Source organism: Anabrus simplex, chromosome 6 (assembly GCF_040414725.1).
Source record: "Anabrus simplex isolate iqAnaSimp1 chromosome 6, ASM4041472v1, whole genome shotgun sequence".
Lineage (NCBI taxonomy): Eukaryota > Metazoa > Arthropoda > Insecta > Orthoptera > Tettigoniidae > Anabrus > Anabrus simplex.
Genome location: NC_090270.1, coordinates 133,483,883 through 133,498,847, shown reverse-complemented (window position 1 = coordinate 133,498,847; position 14,965 = coordinate 133,483,883). Strand labels below are relative to the sequence as shown.

Below are 14,965 nucleotides of genomic sequence, written 5' to 3'. Positions count from 1 at the left end.
TACCAGGACACATCGAAATTCGTATTGTAGCTTACTGACCGGGCGAGTTGGCCGTGCCTTTAGTAGCGTGCAGCTGTGAGCTTGAATCCGGGAGATAGTGCTTTCGAACCCCACTGTCGGCAGCCCTGAAGATGGTTTTCCGTGGTTTCCCATTTTCACGCCAGGCGAATGCTAGGGCTGTCCGTTAATTAAGACTACGGCCGCTTCCTTCCCACTCCTAGCCTTTTCCTATCCCATGTCGGTGCGACGCAAAGCAAGTAGAAAAATGTAGCTTACTATAAAAGTAAGTTGAATAGAAATGCTGGTGTTTTGTTTTTTAGTTTTTTTCTCGTCGTGGTATAGTTTGGGAGAGTAAGGCGTTCATTCCCGTAATGTTTGCTATCCTGTCTATGGAACAAAACATACGGAGGACGTCTCATATTTGTATGACGTTAGTTCGTACAGTTGTGTCATTGAGAGAGGTGTTAGTGTAAATAACATTAACAGTGGGGGAGGAGGTGTCAAAATTACGTTAGGAAGTGTAGTGTGAAATGTGTTTCTGTATCTATGAAAGGGCTTTGTTTTGGTTGGTCCGGTGAGGACGAATTTTAGAAATTTTATTCTTCGGAGAATGCCTTTGCCAAATTTCTTGAAGAAAGCATCTAGTTTTATTTTGGGAGCACAAAGTGGTATTCCAGCACCACCTTTTAACGAAGGGGAAGTGGTATTTTGTACGTAATGTTTGTCATGTTCTGCAGAAATACTTGTATCATTAAAAAATTGTATATACATGAAAGTTAATTAGTTTCGTATGGATTTAAACTTCTTTATACATATTTCTTTGTTTATAGGTAAAAATAACGTTTGTGTTCATCCTCCTACCCTTCTGAGACAGGATTGTGATGTTATTCATCACCCTGGCTATCTGACAGTTAGTTGTCATCAAGGATCAGATAGAAACAAGCCTACATTGCGGTTAAGTTGGATTCCAAATACAACCCTCAGGAAGAATCCTTGGGCAATTGAGAAAAGAAGTAACCAACTAACAGGGTACGTTCACTTTCATTTTTTTTAATTACCCCAGTGATATTTCTTGATAATTTTCTGAATATTTTCTGTCACTTGTTCTACTTACTGTTGTTTCATAACCTCTGTTCTTTTCTTTAGTGGAGAAGATCAAAGTGATCAGCTCAGTACAACATCAAGTCGAAGCGGTGTAAGTAGAGATGGTGCTACACCCAACGGCGACAATACATCTAATCATTCAGTACCAGAATTTTATCAGCAGATTTCAACTGAAAGTACAGAGTCACAATGTAGTGTAGAAATACAGCATCGTCTTGACAGTAATAATAAATTGCATGCTTATTCTAATCATTTGAACCAAGGTGAAAAAGAACCTGTTGCTGATAGTAGTTCAATCATCACTGAGAAAAGCCGCGACAGTGAAGAAGTGAATTACGAACTGTCAGTGAGAAATGTTACAGACTCCGTTGATTGTGCTAAACCTGTCTGTAATGATGCTGCTCAATTAGACCATTGTGTTCAAATAGAGAGGCCCCAGTCACTGATTTGTAGGATTGAAGGTTCTGTTCTTTCTGGTGTAAGTCATGAGATGATCCAAGATAGTGTACCTGGAGGTCCTGCAATTAGCATTGAGGAAATTAAGCGGCGAAATAGAGACCAAGTTAGCCCATCACCATCATTATCTTCAACCAGCAGTCTTGCTATTCCTCTGGCATCAATGGGATATGGAACTGGTAATATGGATGTTATGTTTTCACTTGAACTATAGGTACTCTTTATAAGATTTAAGTCTCATTTTCAGGAGTCTTTAGGAGGAATAGAAAAGTTTTTGTTCTCTGGACATAGCCACATTTTCTTTTAAATATGTTCATTTTTCTGTTTGGTAGTTTTAGGAAATAGTAGTCATGCCGTTATCTGAATTCTCTTTGAATAGTGGCCTTTAAATTACCATGAGTGACACTTACGAAAGGATGACATGAGTTTTACTGTAAAAATGAAACTTATCCTTAACTGTACTGCTCCCACACATACCACCATATGATGCACTTTTGTTGCCAGGAACGTATTTAGTTTATAGGAACTGCTACCAACTGAGTAAATGTGTTATAGTTTCTAGATGAAGATAATTTTTCGTCATTGGTTTATTTACTGCACATAAGAGGTAGGTAGGAGTGTGTGTGTGTGTGTGTGTTTCTTTTTTTTATGTAGGCCTATCATCTTTTGTTTAGGAACTCAGGTTGTGCCATATGTTGTAATGACATCTGTGTTGAATTCTGTTGTATAAATTTCAGCCAATGACACTGGCTATTGACGCTTGTGATATGTAAAATATTGCATGATTTATAATATTAGTTTATAAAGCTAAAGGTAAAACATTAGCTGGGGTACAAAAGGGATGTTACGAATCCAACATGGCGCAGTGCACACAGTCATAACACACTACATAAGGCTGCTAAGATACATGCAACTAGTGACAAGACCATCGGTCTGGGGGCATAAACCTCCATGTTAAAGCCGCTTTTCACAGGCATCTAGTATCCCCTGCAACAGTATTGGTTAGTGACAAGAACATGAGTTCAGTGCATTCTACAGGGTAGCTCACGAAATGTGATACACTGGAAATTGTTTATAGAATATTTAATACTATACAACATATTTAATAAAAAATAGCATTACAACACTCACTGAAATGTGCATGAGTAGTCAGTATGCAGGACATGTTTCACATGGACACCTTCTCGGTGTACAAGAGCTTTGAGATGAACCTGCATGTTTGCAACCACTTTACGACATGTCCTCACACATCCCTCGGGAAGAGTTAGAATGGCCGCTTGCATTTGCAGTACATTTTCTGGTTTCTGGCAGTAGGTTATCTTATTCATATATCCCCACAGGAAGAAGTCGCAGGGATTAAGGTCAGGGCTATATGGTGGCCAGATAGAGGCACACTGGAAATGTGTGGGGTATCGATGGGACATCACATGGGGCCCAAAATATTCATGCAGGAAGTCCATAACACCATTTGCTGTGTATGAACGAGCTCCACCTTGCATGAAGCATTGTGTCTGTAGTGGTAGTCTTGTTGCAAAATGTTGTGGAAGGAAACTGTTTTGCATTATGTCCATGTAACGCACACTGTTGACTGTGTCGCTGGAAAAGATTGACCCAGTAATTCCATGACCAGAAATTGCAGCCCACACATACCCTTTCTCACCATGACTTTCAACCTCGTGCACAATACCAGGCTGTTGTTTTGCCCAAAACTGGACATTTTGTTTGTTCACAGCATCTCATCACTGAACCATGTGACCCCCTGCGGGTGGGGGACGCACATGTAGAACACACCCACGGTATCCCCTGCCTGTCATAAGAGGCGACTAAAGGGGGCGACCTAGGCGCGGACATGGATTGTTGTTTGGTACAATGTGTTGGACCCCCTATGGATGGGAGGTGCTGAACACATTCACAGGTAATCCCTGCTTGTCGTAGAAGGCGACTAAAAGGGTCATGTGGCCATAGCCCCCTCTGTATTTCTTCTTTTTTTTTTTTAGGGTTAGTTGTAGACCGATTCAAAATTCTCAGTATGCATGCTGGTCGGAGATATGCTTCCTACGTGTGCGATTACACTCGAAAGTCCGCAGAGTGACCACCTAGGGATCGGCGGGTGGGAGTGTCATGTACCCTTGCAGTAGTATCCGCCTGACAACACAGGTTCCTGCACAGCCGAATGCCAAAAGGACATATTTCTCTTCTTCTTTTATGACCGCATAGGATCACTTTAGTCAGGAAGTCTGTCAGTCTTTGATTGTTTATTCAGGTGAAAAAGTGTTTCTGCTGCATTTGTAGCTTTCGGTTTTATAACTGTGTTGTAGTGTTTTATTTTTGCATTAATAAACATTTCTTTTTGTAGATATCCCATGTTAATTTTTGTGCTTTAGCTAATCTATTTGTTCTTGTTCGGTTTGAGTTTTTTTTCGTGTAGGTTATGTTATTACTTCTCCAAGATATTTAAATTGAGTTACTATTTTGAACCATTTATGGTAACTTCTTTTATTTGTGTTGGTTTTTGGGGAATAATTTCTGTTTTTTCAAATGATATTTTGAGGCCAATTTTATTTGCAATGTTTTGAAGTTCTGATATCTGGGTTTTTGCTTCTTGTATGTCCACTGCTAGTAATGCTAAATCGTCGGCGAAACCCAGGCAATTTGTCTTGATTTTTCGGTCAATCTTTATTTTTGGGGGACATTTCCTAAACCATTCTCTTATTACCATTTCTAGAGTACAATTAAATAATAGTGGTGAGAGCCCATCTCCCTGCCTTAGTCCAGTTTTAATTTCAAATGTCTCTGATGTTTCACCCCTAAACTTCACTTTTAATTTGGTGTTAGTGAGAGTCAATTTTATCATGTTTATTAATTTGGGGTGTAGTCCAAGGTGTCTTAAAATTTTAAACAGAGATTCTCTATGGATGCAATCGTAAACTTTCTTGAAATCTACAAATGTTATCATATCTCTGTTTCTTCTCCTGTTATAGTCCATTATCAACTTAAGACTCATGATCTGATCAGGACAGCTCCTCCAGGTTCTGAAACTTCCTTGATATTCTTCTAATTCTTTCTCAAGTTGTAAACTTATCCTATTAAGGATGATTATTGGAAATATTTTATATGTCTAGGAGCGAGTTTCCCCTGTAGTTATTAGGGTAGGTTTTGTCTCCTTTTTTGTGCAGTGGGTGAATGAGGGCTGTTGTCCAGTGTTCTGGTAGTTCTTCTTTAATCCAGTTAGAGAAAAGTTGTTTTTTATTTTTTTCTCTTTATTTAGTGCTCTGTACACGCTATGGGGTACATGCTATTGCGGGTGATTGGAGGAAGGGAAGTCCTAGTACTCATTGCCTCAGTCATCCCGTGTTCGGCATCGTCCAACATCAGACCTCGGTATTACCGGCTACAATCAGATGGGTATTGCCTTGGCTGCTGGGTTCAGCTACAGAGATCCCTGATCGGAGTGGGTGGCATTCGGGGAGGATGATTTCGGGCATGGCGTCAAAACCACTTCCGCCTGCCTTTTTGGGTAGTTCACTACCCAAGTCTTTAACATTTGATTCCCTAAGGGGACCAACCCCTTGGGAACAAGCACAGCGTTTTAGTCTGGGTTCCAGAACCGTTGGGCAAGATTTCAAGTTGGTCAAATCGATTCTTTTCAGTCGATATATTGAAGGTGTATACAGTGAACTTGAGGATCTTAAGAAAATGCGCAATGGTGGTTTGCTTCTGAAGATGAGCACTGCGTTCCATGCAGATAGGTTGCTTAAGTGCGACCATTTTGGCGAAATCCCCATCAAAGTGGAAGACCACAAAACCTTGAATCTGGTTCGTGGAGTTATTTTCCACCGTGATCTCATTCTGAACACTGACGATGAATTGATGGAAGACATGAATCACCGCGGCGCAACGCGTCCGGCGGATCACTCGCAAAGTCAACGGTGAAGATGTTGCCAAGGGTGCATTCAAATTGTCAGTGTTGCCAGATAAAGTAAAGATAACAACCTATCGTTGCGATGTGAGGCCATACATCCTGCCTCCTATGCGATGCTATCAATGCCAGAGATTCAGACATCTGGTATCTCGTTGTTCGAATCCATCTGTGTGTGGTATGTGTGGAAGAGAAGCTCATGCACGGAAGATTGCACAACTCCATTCTAGGTGTGCTAATTGCCCTGGTCTTCATTCTCCTCAAGATCAGAATTGTCCGGTATACCTGAGTGAGAAGAAGATCCAGGAGATTAAGACCCTGGATGGTCTTTCCTACCAGGAAGCGCGCTGTAGGTTTAATTCTCTGAGTGCACCGCCCAAGATACTAGACTTCAGTATATCGTGCAGTCTCTCCCAGGCTCATCATTTACAACTGGAACACCTTCCCAGAATATTGCTGCGCCCAATGCGGCAGTTGGTCCCGTGAGCAACGTCGCAAAAGAGAAAGAGCTCTAAGCTTTCGACCGCTAACAAGCCTGTGCTGGCTAAGAAACATACGCCGGCACAGCAGGGGAAGAAGATGCCTCCTTCTCTCTTGAGGTTGGCGAAAGCCGCGCCTAAGCCGGCAGAGGCGACATTGTCGACCTGGGCTGGGAAATCGCTTCCCAGCCCGTCTAAACAAGAATCGATGGTGGGAAAGAGAGCGCCCTTACAAGGCGTTCTTCCATCTCTCCTACGAATGGAGTCTCACGCCCTCCACCCGGAGGGTCTGAGTCTGCGCCAGCGGGTTTTCCTAGTGGTAAACCTGCACGCTTCCCTCGTAGGAAGAAATCCCACCCTCAGACTACGTCGAAGAAATTCAAGGCATGTATCACCCTGTCTGGTGACGAGGTGATGCACATGGAGCATTTATCTCCATCTTCGGATGAGGATGTGAGTGTAGGTTAGGTAGCATTTCGCTGCTTCTAACCTAAATCTCAGAAGTCCACAACCACATTATGGCACTGTTACAGTGGAATTGTAACAGTTATGATAGGCAGCTTGCTGAGCTGCGCCAGCTCATTAGCGACTATTCGGCGAGTATAGTCTGTATTCAGGAAACAAATTTCAGGTCAGGTCATCATATGGTCTTGAGAAATTTTTGAATATACTCAACAGAACGACATTATGCTGACTGGGCCTGCGGTGGTGTTGGCATTTTTGTCCGTTCTGATATCTACAGCTAAGAGATTCCACTAAGAACCCCGCTGGAGGCTGTAGCAGTTCGCGTTCCACTGCCTGTCATAGCAGCAGTGTGTAATGTTTATTTTCCACCAAGCCAGCTTCTTAACATAAATGATGTCACTGAACTTATAGATCAGCTTCCACCTCCCTTCCTCGTATTGGGCAATTTTAACGCCCATCACCCCATATGGGGCTCTGAAGCGTCTTGCCCCAGGGGAAGGGAGTTGGAAACATTAGAAGCAGAACTGGATTTATGTATTTTGAACATAGGTGAACCAACACATTTCAGTGTACGTTACAGCACATACTCTCGCATAGACTCAGGTCTATGCAGCCGAATGTTGGTTCCGCTGTTTCGGTGGAATACACACGATGATCTCTGTGACAGTGACCATTTTCCCATTATTCTTACTTTGTTGAAACAAAAATCCGTCGAGGTTCCTCCTTGATGGCTTCTTAAACATGTTGATTGGCCAAAGTTCACATCCCTAGCTGTCTTTAACGACGAGACCAAGCGGACCGTAGACGGCAAAAATAACTTGCATAACACAAGTTATCCTTGCTGCTGCTGAGGAGTCTATTACGTCCTTCTCAGGGATTCCTCGCCGAAAACTCGTTTCTTGGTGGAACGAAGGAATTGCAGCAGCTATCAAAGAACGCCATCGTGCTCATAAACGTTATCATAGGCAGCCTACTGTGGCCAACCTGGTAACATTTAAAAAACTCTGTGCTAAGGCACGAGTTCTTATTCGCCAAAGTAAAAAAGCTTTGTGGGAGAGATGTGTCGTCTGTGACATCACATACTCTATCATCTCAAGTGTGGACTAAACTTTGACGTATTTCGGGTATCCAAGGATCATCTTCTGTACCGTGAATTTCCATTGCAGGCAGTATCATCACTGAACCTCTCTCGGTTGCTAATCATCTTGCAAGTCATTTTGCGGATGTGTCTGGCTCCGGGAATTACCATCATGATTTCCTTGCTCTGAAGCGGGAGGCAGTATGTCATCACCTTAGTTTTGCCACTCAAGCTTCAGAGGACTATAACGTGCCCCTTATGGAGTGGGAACTCTGCAGTGCCTTGGCACTTTGCAAGGACACGTCTCCTGGGCCAGACATTGTCCATAACCAGATGTTGAAACACCATAGTGATGATAGTCTATTATATTTCCTTTGAGTGTTCAACTGAATCTGGATGCTGGATGGAAGGTGAGTTTCCATCTCAGTGACAAGAGGGCATAGTCATTCCTGTCCTCAAGCCTGACAATAATCCTAAGTATGCAGGAAGCTATAGACCTATTTGTCTCACTAACTGCTTGTGTAAGCTATTTGAGAGGATGGTAAATCACAGACTTGTATGGTGTCTGGAGAAACAATGACTTTGTCCGAGTACCAATGTGTTTTTGGAGCCGCTCGCTCGACCACCGGCCACCTGGTACGCCTGGAGAGCTCTATCCAGGATGCATTTCTCCGCAAACAGCATTTGGTGGCTGTTTTCTTTGACTCGGAAAAGGCCTATGACACCATATGGCGATATGGCATCCTTTCAGTCCTGCATCAGTGGAGATTCCGAGGGAACTTGCCGGTATTTATTGCAAATTTTTTGTCCCTCCGTCTATTCTGTGTCTGAGTTGGGAGGGCATATTCGCAATACCACGTTCAAGAAAATGGAGTCCCACAGGGATTGGTTCTTAGTATCACTCTGTTTGTGATTGCCATAAACGGTATTATTAATAATCTTGACCATAGTGGCCGCAAAAGACATTTAAGCAAATTTTAACTAATACTAACTTCCTGATGGATTCGAAAGAAGCAAAACGCTTGGTAAATATGAACCCAGGATTACCTAAATTGAGGGCAATGCCTAAGGTGCGCAAAGAAGGTATACCTATTAGACCAATCGTAAACTTCAGAAACAATCCCACATATAAAACGGCCAAATTTATACACACGTTTTTAAAGAAATATTATAGATTTAATGTAGACACCAGCCTTCGCAATACCACAGATTTTTGTGAGAGGACAAAAACAGTCACTTTTATCACAACATAATACCATCCATAGCTTTGATATTAAAGATATGTACTCAAACATCCCGATTATGGAGACTATTAACATTGTTAAAGATAACTTTAATACACACAGCCCTTTGAGTAAAGTAGAGATAGACAAATTCATCAACTTATTAACGTTCACACTAGAAAACAACTTTTTTAACTTTTAATAACAACGTGTATAAACAAGTTAATGGGTTGGTCATGGGATCATCAGCGTCTGACATCCTTGCGGATATATATATCGACCACATGGAATCTAATAAAATAGTCGGTAAAATAAGAGGATTAGATTTATGGTTGAGGTTTGTCGATGACACATTTGTTGTCATTAATGAACAGGACCTCAAACCAAACGAGTTGTTAGACCAGTTAAACAACTTAGATAAACACATTACATTTACTGCGCCGTAACACTACTGGCAGGACGACCCAAAAGAGAGCGGACCAGGGATCTGGATTAATAAATGTAAGGACCAACCCAGAAGTATAATGTCAAGACAAGGTTTCAAACAGCTTGACTAGAACATTTATTTTACACACAATTAAGAACAAACATATTCGGAAGCGTTTGAGTTCTAACATGGTTTAAAGGAGGGTTTTGACCCATTTCCATCATTCATTCTAGGTAAAACTGAAAGGTAATCCTCTGCTCCTACAAGAGGGCTAACGTGAACACAAACTATTCGACTTCAAACATATCAGTACTAGGCTGCTATGTATACACAGTTCACCAGCTACCTCGTCTAAGGTGAACATCCAGTTAACATCCCTTTCGGGTACTATAGCAAACGTAAAACATCGGTTCTCGAACTAAACACCCAGAACATTCTGGAACCTTCATATCATTTACGTGAGCTCTTTCCTTGGCTCCTACCTTGATTACAAACTAATATCGATAACGTAGGCTCTAGTGGCCACCGATAGCTTATGATACAAGAAACATAGAAATTAAGGGCCATAACACTTCAAGTTCATTACTCAATAATATCTCTGCTGTACTCTGTTTTGAGTTCACAAACTAAAGTCGCCAGATACATGGCTTTACATATCCATATCCTAGTACCTAGTTCCTCCCATTATCCTACCAACATATAGAAAACCTAAAGATCTTACCTCCCATGCCCCCCTCGTGGTCCTTGGTTCGATGAAGAGAAGCGCTCTGCTCCAAGCGCAGCAGGCGAGTAAATCTGTCCACCGCCCGGCAAGCCGCACAGGCCCGCTGGGAGGGGAAGGACTCAAGACCAACGTCAGCACGCCCCCTCTCTCGGAGAAGCCGGGAGGGGATAAGCGCACGCGAGTAGGCATGGCAGAAGATCGACATACGAAGAGAAAGGCAAGAACGGAGGGACACCCCAGGACGGAATGAGTTTCTTGCCCATGGAGCCATAAGTGAGGAACAAGGAGCGAATGCATTTATTACAACATCTCGATGGCCAAGATAGACAGAAACACGCACAACTAATTACAATAAATTTCAATGAGCTCACTAGGAGCGCCGCACATATCAAGTTCGTTAAGGCGGGGGGGAGATAAAACTCAGTTCATTTACAATTGAATCGGAAGATAATGAAAGTTTAAACAACCTAGACGTAACAGTAACTAGAGAAATTAAAAACCTTGTTTATCATGTATTCAGAAAGCCTACACATACAGATATTGTTATCAGGAAAGACTCAAACCACCCGGGAGAACACAAGAAAGCAGCATTTTATAGCCTGATTAATAGAGCAGTAAGAACACCACTAGATAGAAGTGATAGTATCCAGTAATCGGGAGATAGTGAGTTCGAACCCCACTGTCGGCAGCCTTGAAGATGGTTTTCTGTGGTTTCCCATTTTCACACCAGGCAAATGCTGGGGCTGTACCTTAATTTTTTTTTTGCTAGTTGTTTTACGTCACACCGACACAGATAGGTCTTACGGCGACGATAGGACAGGAAAGGGCTAGGAGTGGGAAGGAAGCGGCCGTGGCCTGAATTTTTGCTGGGTGCTCATTTTTGCAATCAAAAACCTGTATGACTTGTGCACCTCGCATTTGGTGCAATTCTGGACCAGTGTAGCCATTTCCAATATGTATTACTCAAACAAGACTCAGCATATTGCCGGATTAATCTGAGGGGATCGCAAAAGGATTGCAGCAAAGCCAGTGTAGTAGCAGTAACGCATTGCAAATTTACATTTCAGTCTGTATATGATGCGTCTTCATTTTCTGGAGCCAGGGTTGAGTGGCTCAGACGATTGAGGCGCTGGCCTTCTGACCTCAACTTGGCAGGTTCGATCCTGGTGCAGTCCGGTGATATTTGAAGGTGCTCAAATACGTCAGCCTCGTGTTGGTAGATTTACTGGCACGTAAAAGAACTCCTGCAGGATAAAATTCCGGCACGTCGGCATCTCCATAAACCGTTAAGGTAGTTAGTGGGACATAAAAGCCAATAACATTATTATTTTCTGGAAATGCTTTGTGTCATGTTTGTTGGTTGAAGTGGCCACCTTGGATACGTTCTTCTCATTTTCCTCAAACAGGAATTTAGCAGGGTGTGGGTAAAGAAGCCTATCATTGCCAGTTTACTTATAGATGCTTTTGATGCTTATGAATATATTCATTAAGGTACAAGGAATGCAGTCTAGCCTAAGCAAGCAACAGGTGCGGACGAGCTGAGTGGCAAGTGCCGAGAAGTATGGTGGGAGTTGAACAATACCGGGCGACGATCGGGAGATGGCAATGGAGAATGAAGAAGAATATCACTAAATGGGCGGAGTGCAAGGAAGAGATGGGAGAGGCAGTATTGGTGGCAGCAGTGATAACTGTGTTACTGGGTATCGGGGGCATGGAATTAAACCCCGGCCCGAATGCTAGTGGCAACATCAGCTGGGAGACGTTGAGGTAATTAGGGAGGTGGTGAAGGAGGTAGTTAAATAAGCCTGCCCATTTGATCAGATTAAAGAGATGATACAAGACCAAGCTAAGCAATTCGGAAATATGAGGAAATGGATACAAGAAAGAACGGAAGAATCAACAACCAAGGTAGAAAGTAATAAGAAAGAAATTGTGATGTTACAAGAGAAAGTTAAAAATCTGGAAAAGGAGGTGTCTAAAATGAAGGAGGAGGCGGAAACCAGCAGTCAGGAGCGTATGAAGAAATGTATATTTATATACGGTGTGCAGGAAGAAGGGAGAGAAAACAAAGTGGATATAATATACAAAGTGCTGGACATTATTCCAAATAAAATTAAAATTAATTTCAGTGAAGTGGGCATAGATGACGCAGAAAGAATTGGTAAAGTAAGAGGACACAGACCAATTAAAATAGAGATGTTATCTACCTTGATGGTGGACATAGTGCTAAAAAAGCACAGGTAATTTACAAGGTGAAAAAATCTGGGTCAAAAGAGACATGGGAAGAGAAGGGAGTGAGAATTTGAAAATGTTAGAGACACATTTAGTGAGAGCCAGACATCAAAGTCTGAGGGCGCACACAAGGGGCCAACAGCTGGTTGTATCCAGTGGCAGATGGGTATGAGTTTGGTCATTAGAGTATGAAGGCTTTCACAGCCGGTGTCAATGTAATAAAAATCTTCGGGGCTATTATGCCATGGTCCACTCCGCTCATTTTGTCCAGATGTTTCGACTACTGCTGCGGTAGTTATCTTCTGTGGCGTCGAATAGTGGTCAGTGATGAAATTGCAAGTAATGGAAGAGAAGCTCAAGCAGGAAGAGGACCTGGTGACAAGGCAAGATGGAAGGCAGGTTGCAGATCGGGAGGTGGGACGAGACGAGGTAAGAGCCAAACTCAACGAAGGGACCAGTGACCAGCGCAGTGCGGGATCAAATACGAAGATTCAGGAGGTGGTGGTGGAGGGTGACTCTCAAGAAACAGCAAATACAGAGTGCAGTGGACACGTGCATAACTAGATGAAGGTTCGAGGGACGAATTGAAAGGAAGAGAAGCAACGATGAAAGGGAGAATTCTGAGTTTGAGAGATCTGTGGAGTAAGAAAAATAAAGGCAAGGAGGATAAGGAAGGTAAAGAACGTCCTAAAATGACAAGAAAAGAGGGAATGGAAGTAGAAGGAGAAAGGGCCACAGTAATGAGAAGTAAGAATGAAATGGAGGAAGAGATGGCAAGTTATAACTAGATTGGTAGATAGGGTTTGTAAATATTGAAGGTTTGTTAAGTGAATTAGGTAATAACAAGGTAAAAAAAAGTACTGGAAAGTTTTGACATTGTGGCACTCTTAGAGACATGGCTAGAAATAGGAAAGGAGGTAACATTCCTTAAGTTATGGTCAAGTATAACTCAAAGACAAAAGTGTGCAATAAGGGGCGAATGCCCGGGGGGATAGCGGTGTTAATTAAAGAAGAGATTAGTGAACTAATAGAGGATATTGAGAATGAGCTGGAAGAACTTTTCTGGCTTAGGTTTAACATGGGGGAGAGAAAGGAAGAGGAAAGAAGGTATGCTTGGCTTTTACGTACTGTCACCCCAAGGGCTCTTTATACGATAATGATAATTTTTTAAAGGATTTATTACTAGAAACTAACAGCATTAGTGGGAAATTTGAAGAAGGTGGAATGTTACTATTTGGAGACTGGAGTGCTAGAATAGGTGAGCAGTGCCCAATGTTCAGCAAAGATGATGAGATGAAAATAAGGAGGGGAAGACGAAGTAAAGATAAAGAAAGAAATAGTTATGGAGCAAAACTCTTGGAATTGTGCACGGAGGGAAAATTCTACATTTTGAATGGTTGTTGGGAGGCGGATAGGGAAAGGAAATTGACATATATTAAGGCTCAGGGTGGAAGCGTTATTGACTTAGCAACTAGTTCGGAAGACATGTTAGGGAGAATCAAAAATGATGGAGGTAGGAGTCTGGGTTGAATCCCACCATGAACTTGTCTGGGTGATGATAAAAAGAAGTGTGGGAGAGGTAAAGGATGGAGATACAAAGAGGAATATTGAGAAGGGTAGAAGGTGTATTAAATATAAATGGTCAGAAAATACAAAACGGGAATTAGATGCCCTTATAGAAAACGAGCTACAATTAATTAGCTGTGGCTGGGAAGTAGCCTTGAAGGAAAATATTGACAGAGCGTTGGAGTTAATTGAATATCCAATTAAAAGGGTTACACGGAGAGACAAAGGCAAGAGAAGAAAGATGAGAGGAGAGGTAGGGTGGTATAGTAAGGAGTGCAAGGAATTAAGGAGAACAGTTATGAAGTCGTTAAAACAATATAGTAAAAATGGAGGGAATGGAGAAAGAGAAGCTTTCTGTAAATTAAGGAAATAATACAAACTTAAAATTGTTGACAGGAAGAAGTTGTGGATGAAGGAACAAACAGAGTTAATAAATAGAGGCTGTAGGATGAATCAACCTGAGAGAGTATGGGATAGAATAAACAGAATTAATAAGGGAGGGAAGAGGTTTGATAAATCGAGAATTGATTACGATCATTGGGTGATCTATTTCCGGAAATTATTAGGAGGGAAGGACAAATGGGATTATGGAGAAATTTCAATAGAGGAAGTAATCTAGGTGATAGGCAAACTTAAGGGTATGTCGGTGGGGAGGGGGAGTAACGGTATTAACAACTTGTTTTGGAAAGAAATACGCAGATAGTAAAATTATTTAACAAGATTTTCGACGGCGGTAAATTTCCAAAAGAGTGGGAAACAGGAATTATATGTCCAATATATAAGAAGAAAGGTAACAAAAACCTCCTGACACCCTGTGGGTGGGGGATGCAGATGAAGAATACACCCACAGTATCCCCTGCCTGTCGAAAGTGGTGACTAAAAGGGGCCCCAGGGGCTCTCGACTTGGGAGCATGGGTTGGTGACCGTGGGGTCCTTAGCTGAGTCCTGACATTGCTTCCACTTACTTGTACCGGGCTCCTCACTTTCATCTATCCTGTCTGACCTTCCTTGGTCAACTCTTGTTCTTTTCTGACCCCGACAGTATTAGAGCATTCGAGGCCTAGGGAGTCTTTCATTCTCACGGCCTTTGTGGCCCTTGCCTTTCTTCGTCCATTACTTCATTTTTCGAAGTGACGGATCCCTATTTTTTATTTTTTCTCTTTTTCTACCCCCTGTGGGTGGGGGACACAGATGAAGAATACACCCAGGTATTCCCTGCCTGTCATAAGAGGAGACTAAAAGGGGTGACCAAAGGATGATTGCATCAGAACCATGAACCTACTTGTGATCAG

The 14,965-nt window shown here is 42.2% G+C and overlaps 1 protein-coding gene across 1 annotated transcript in view; it reads left to right on the top strand.

Moving 5' to 3' along the window:
• Positions 1 to 473: 473 nt before the first annotated feature.
• The window catches only part of TBC1D16 (TBC1 domain family member 16), a 122,291-nt gene continuing 107,799 nt past the window's right edge, over positions 474 to 14,965 (top strand). The window contains exons 1-3 of the mRNA XM_067149936.2: positions 474 to 710; positions 831 to 1,029; positions 1,147 to 1,739. Of these exons, the coding sequence (XP_067006037.2) occupies positions 611 to 710; positions 831 to 1,029; positions 1,147 to 1,739 (892 nt within the window). The 5' untranslated portion in view covers positions 474 to 610. The remainder of the gene's footprint in view (positions 711 to 830; positions 1,030 to 1,146; positions 1,740 to 14,965) is intronic.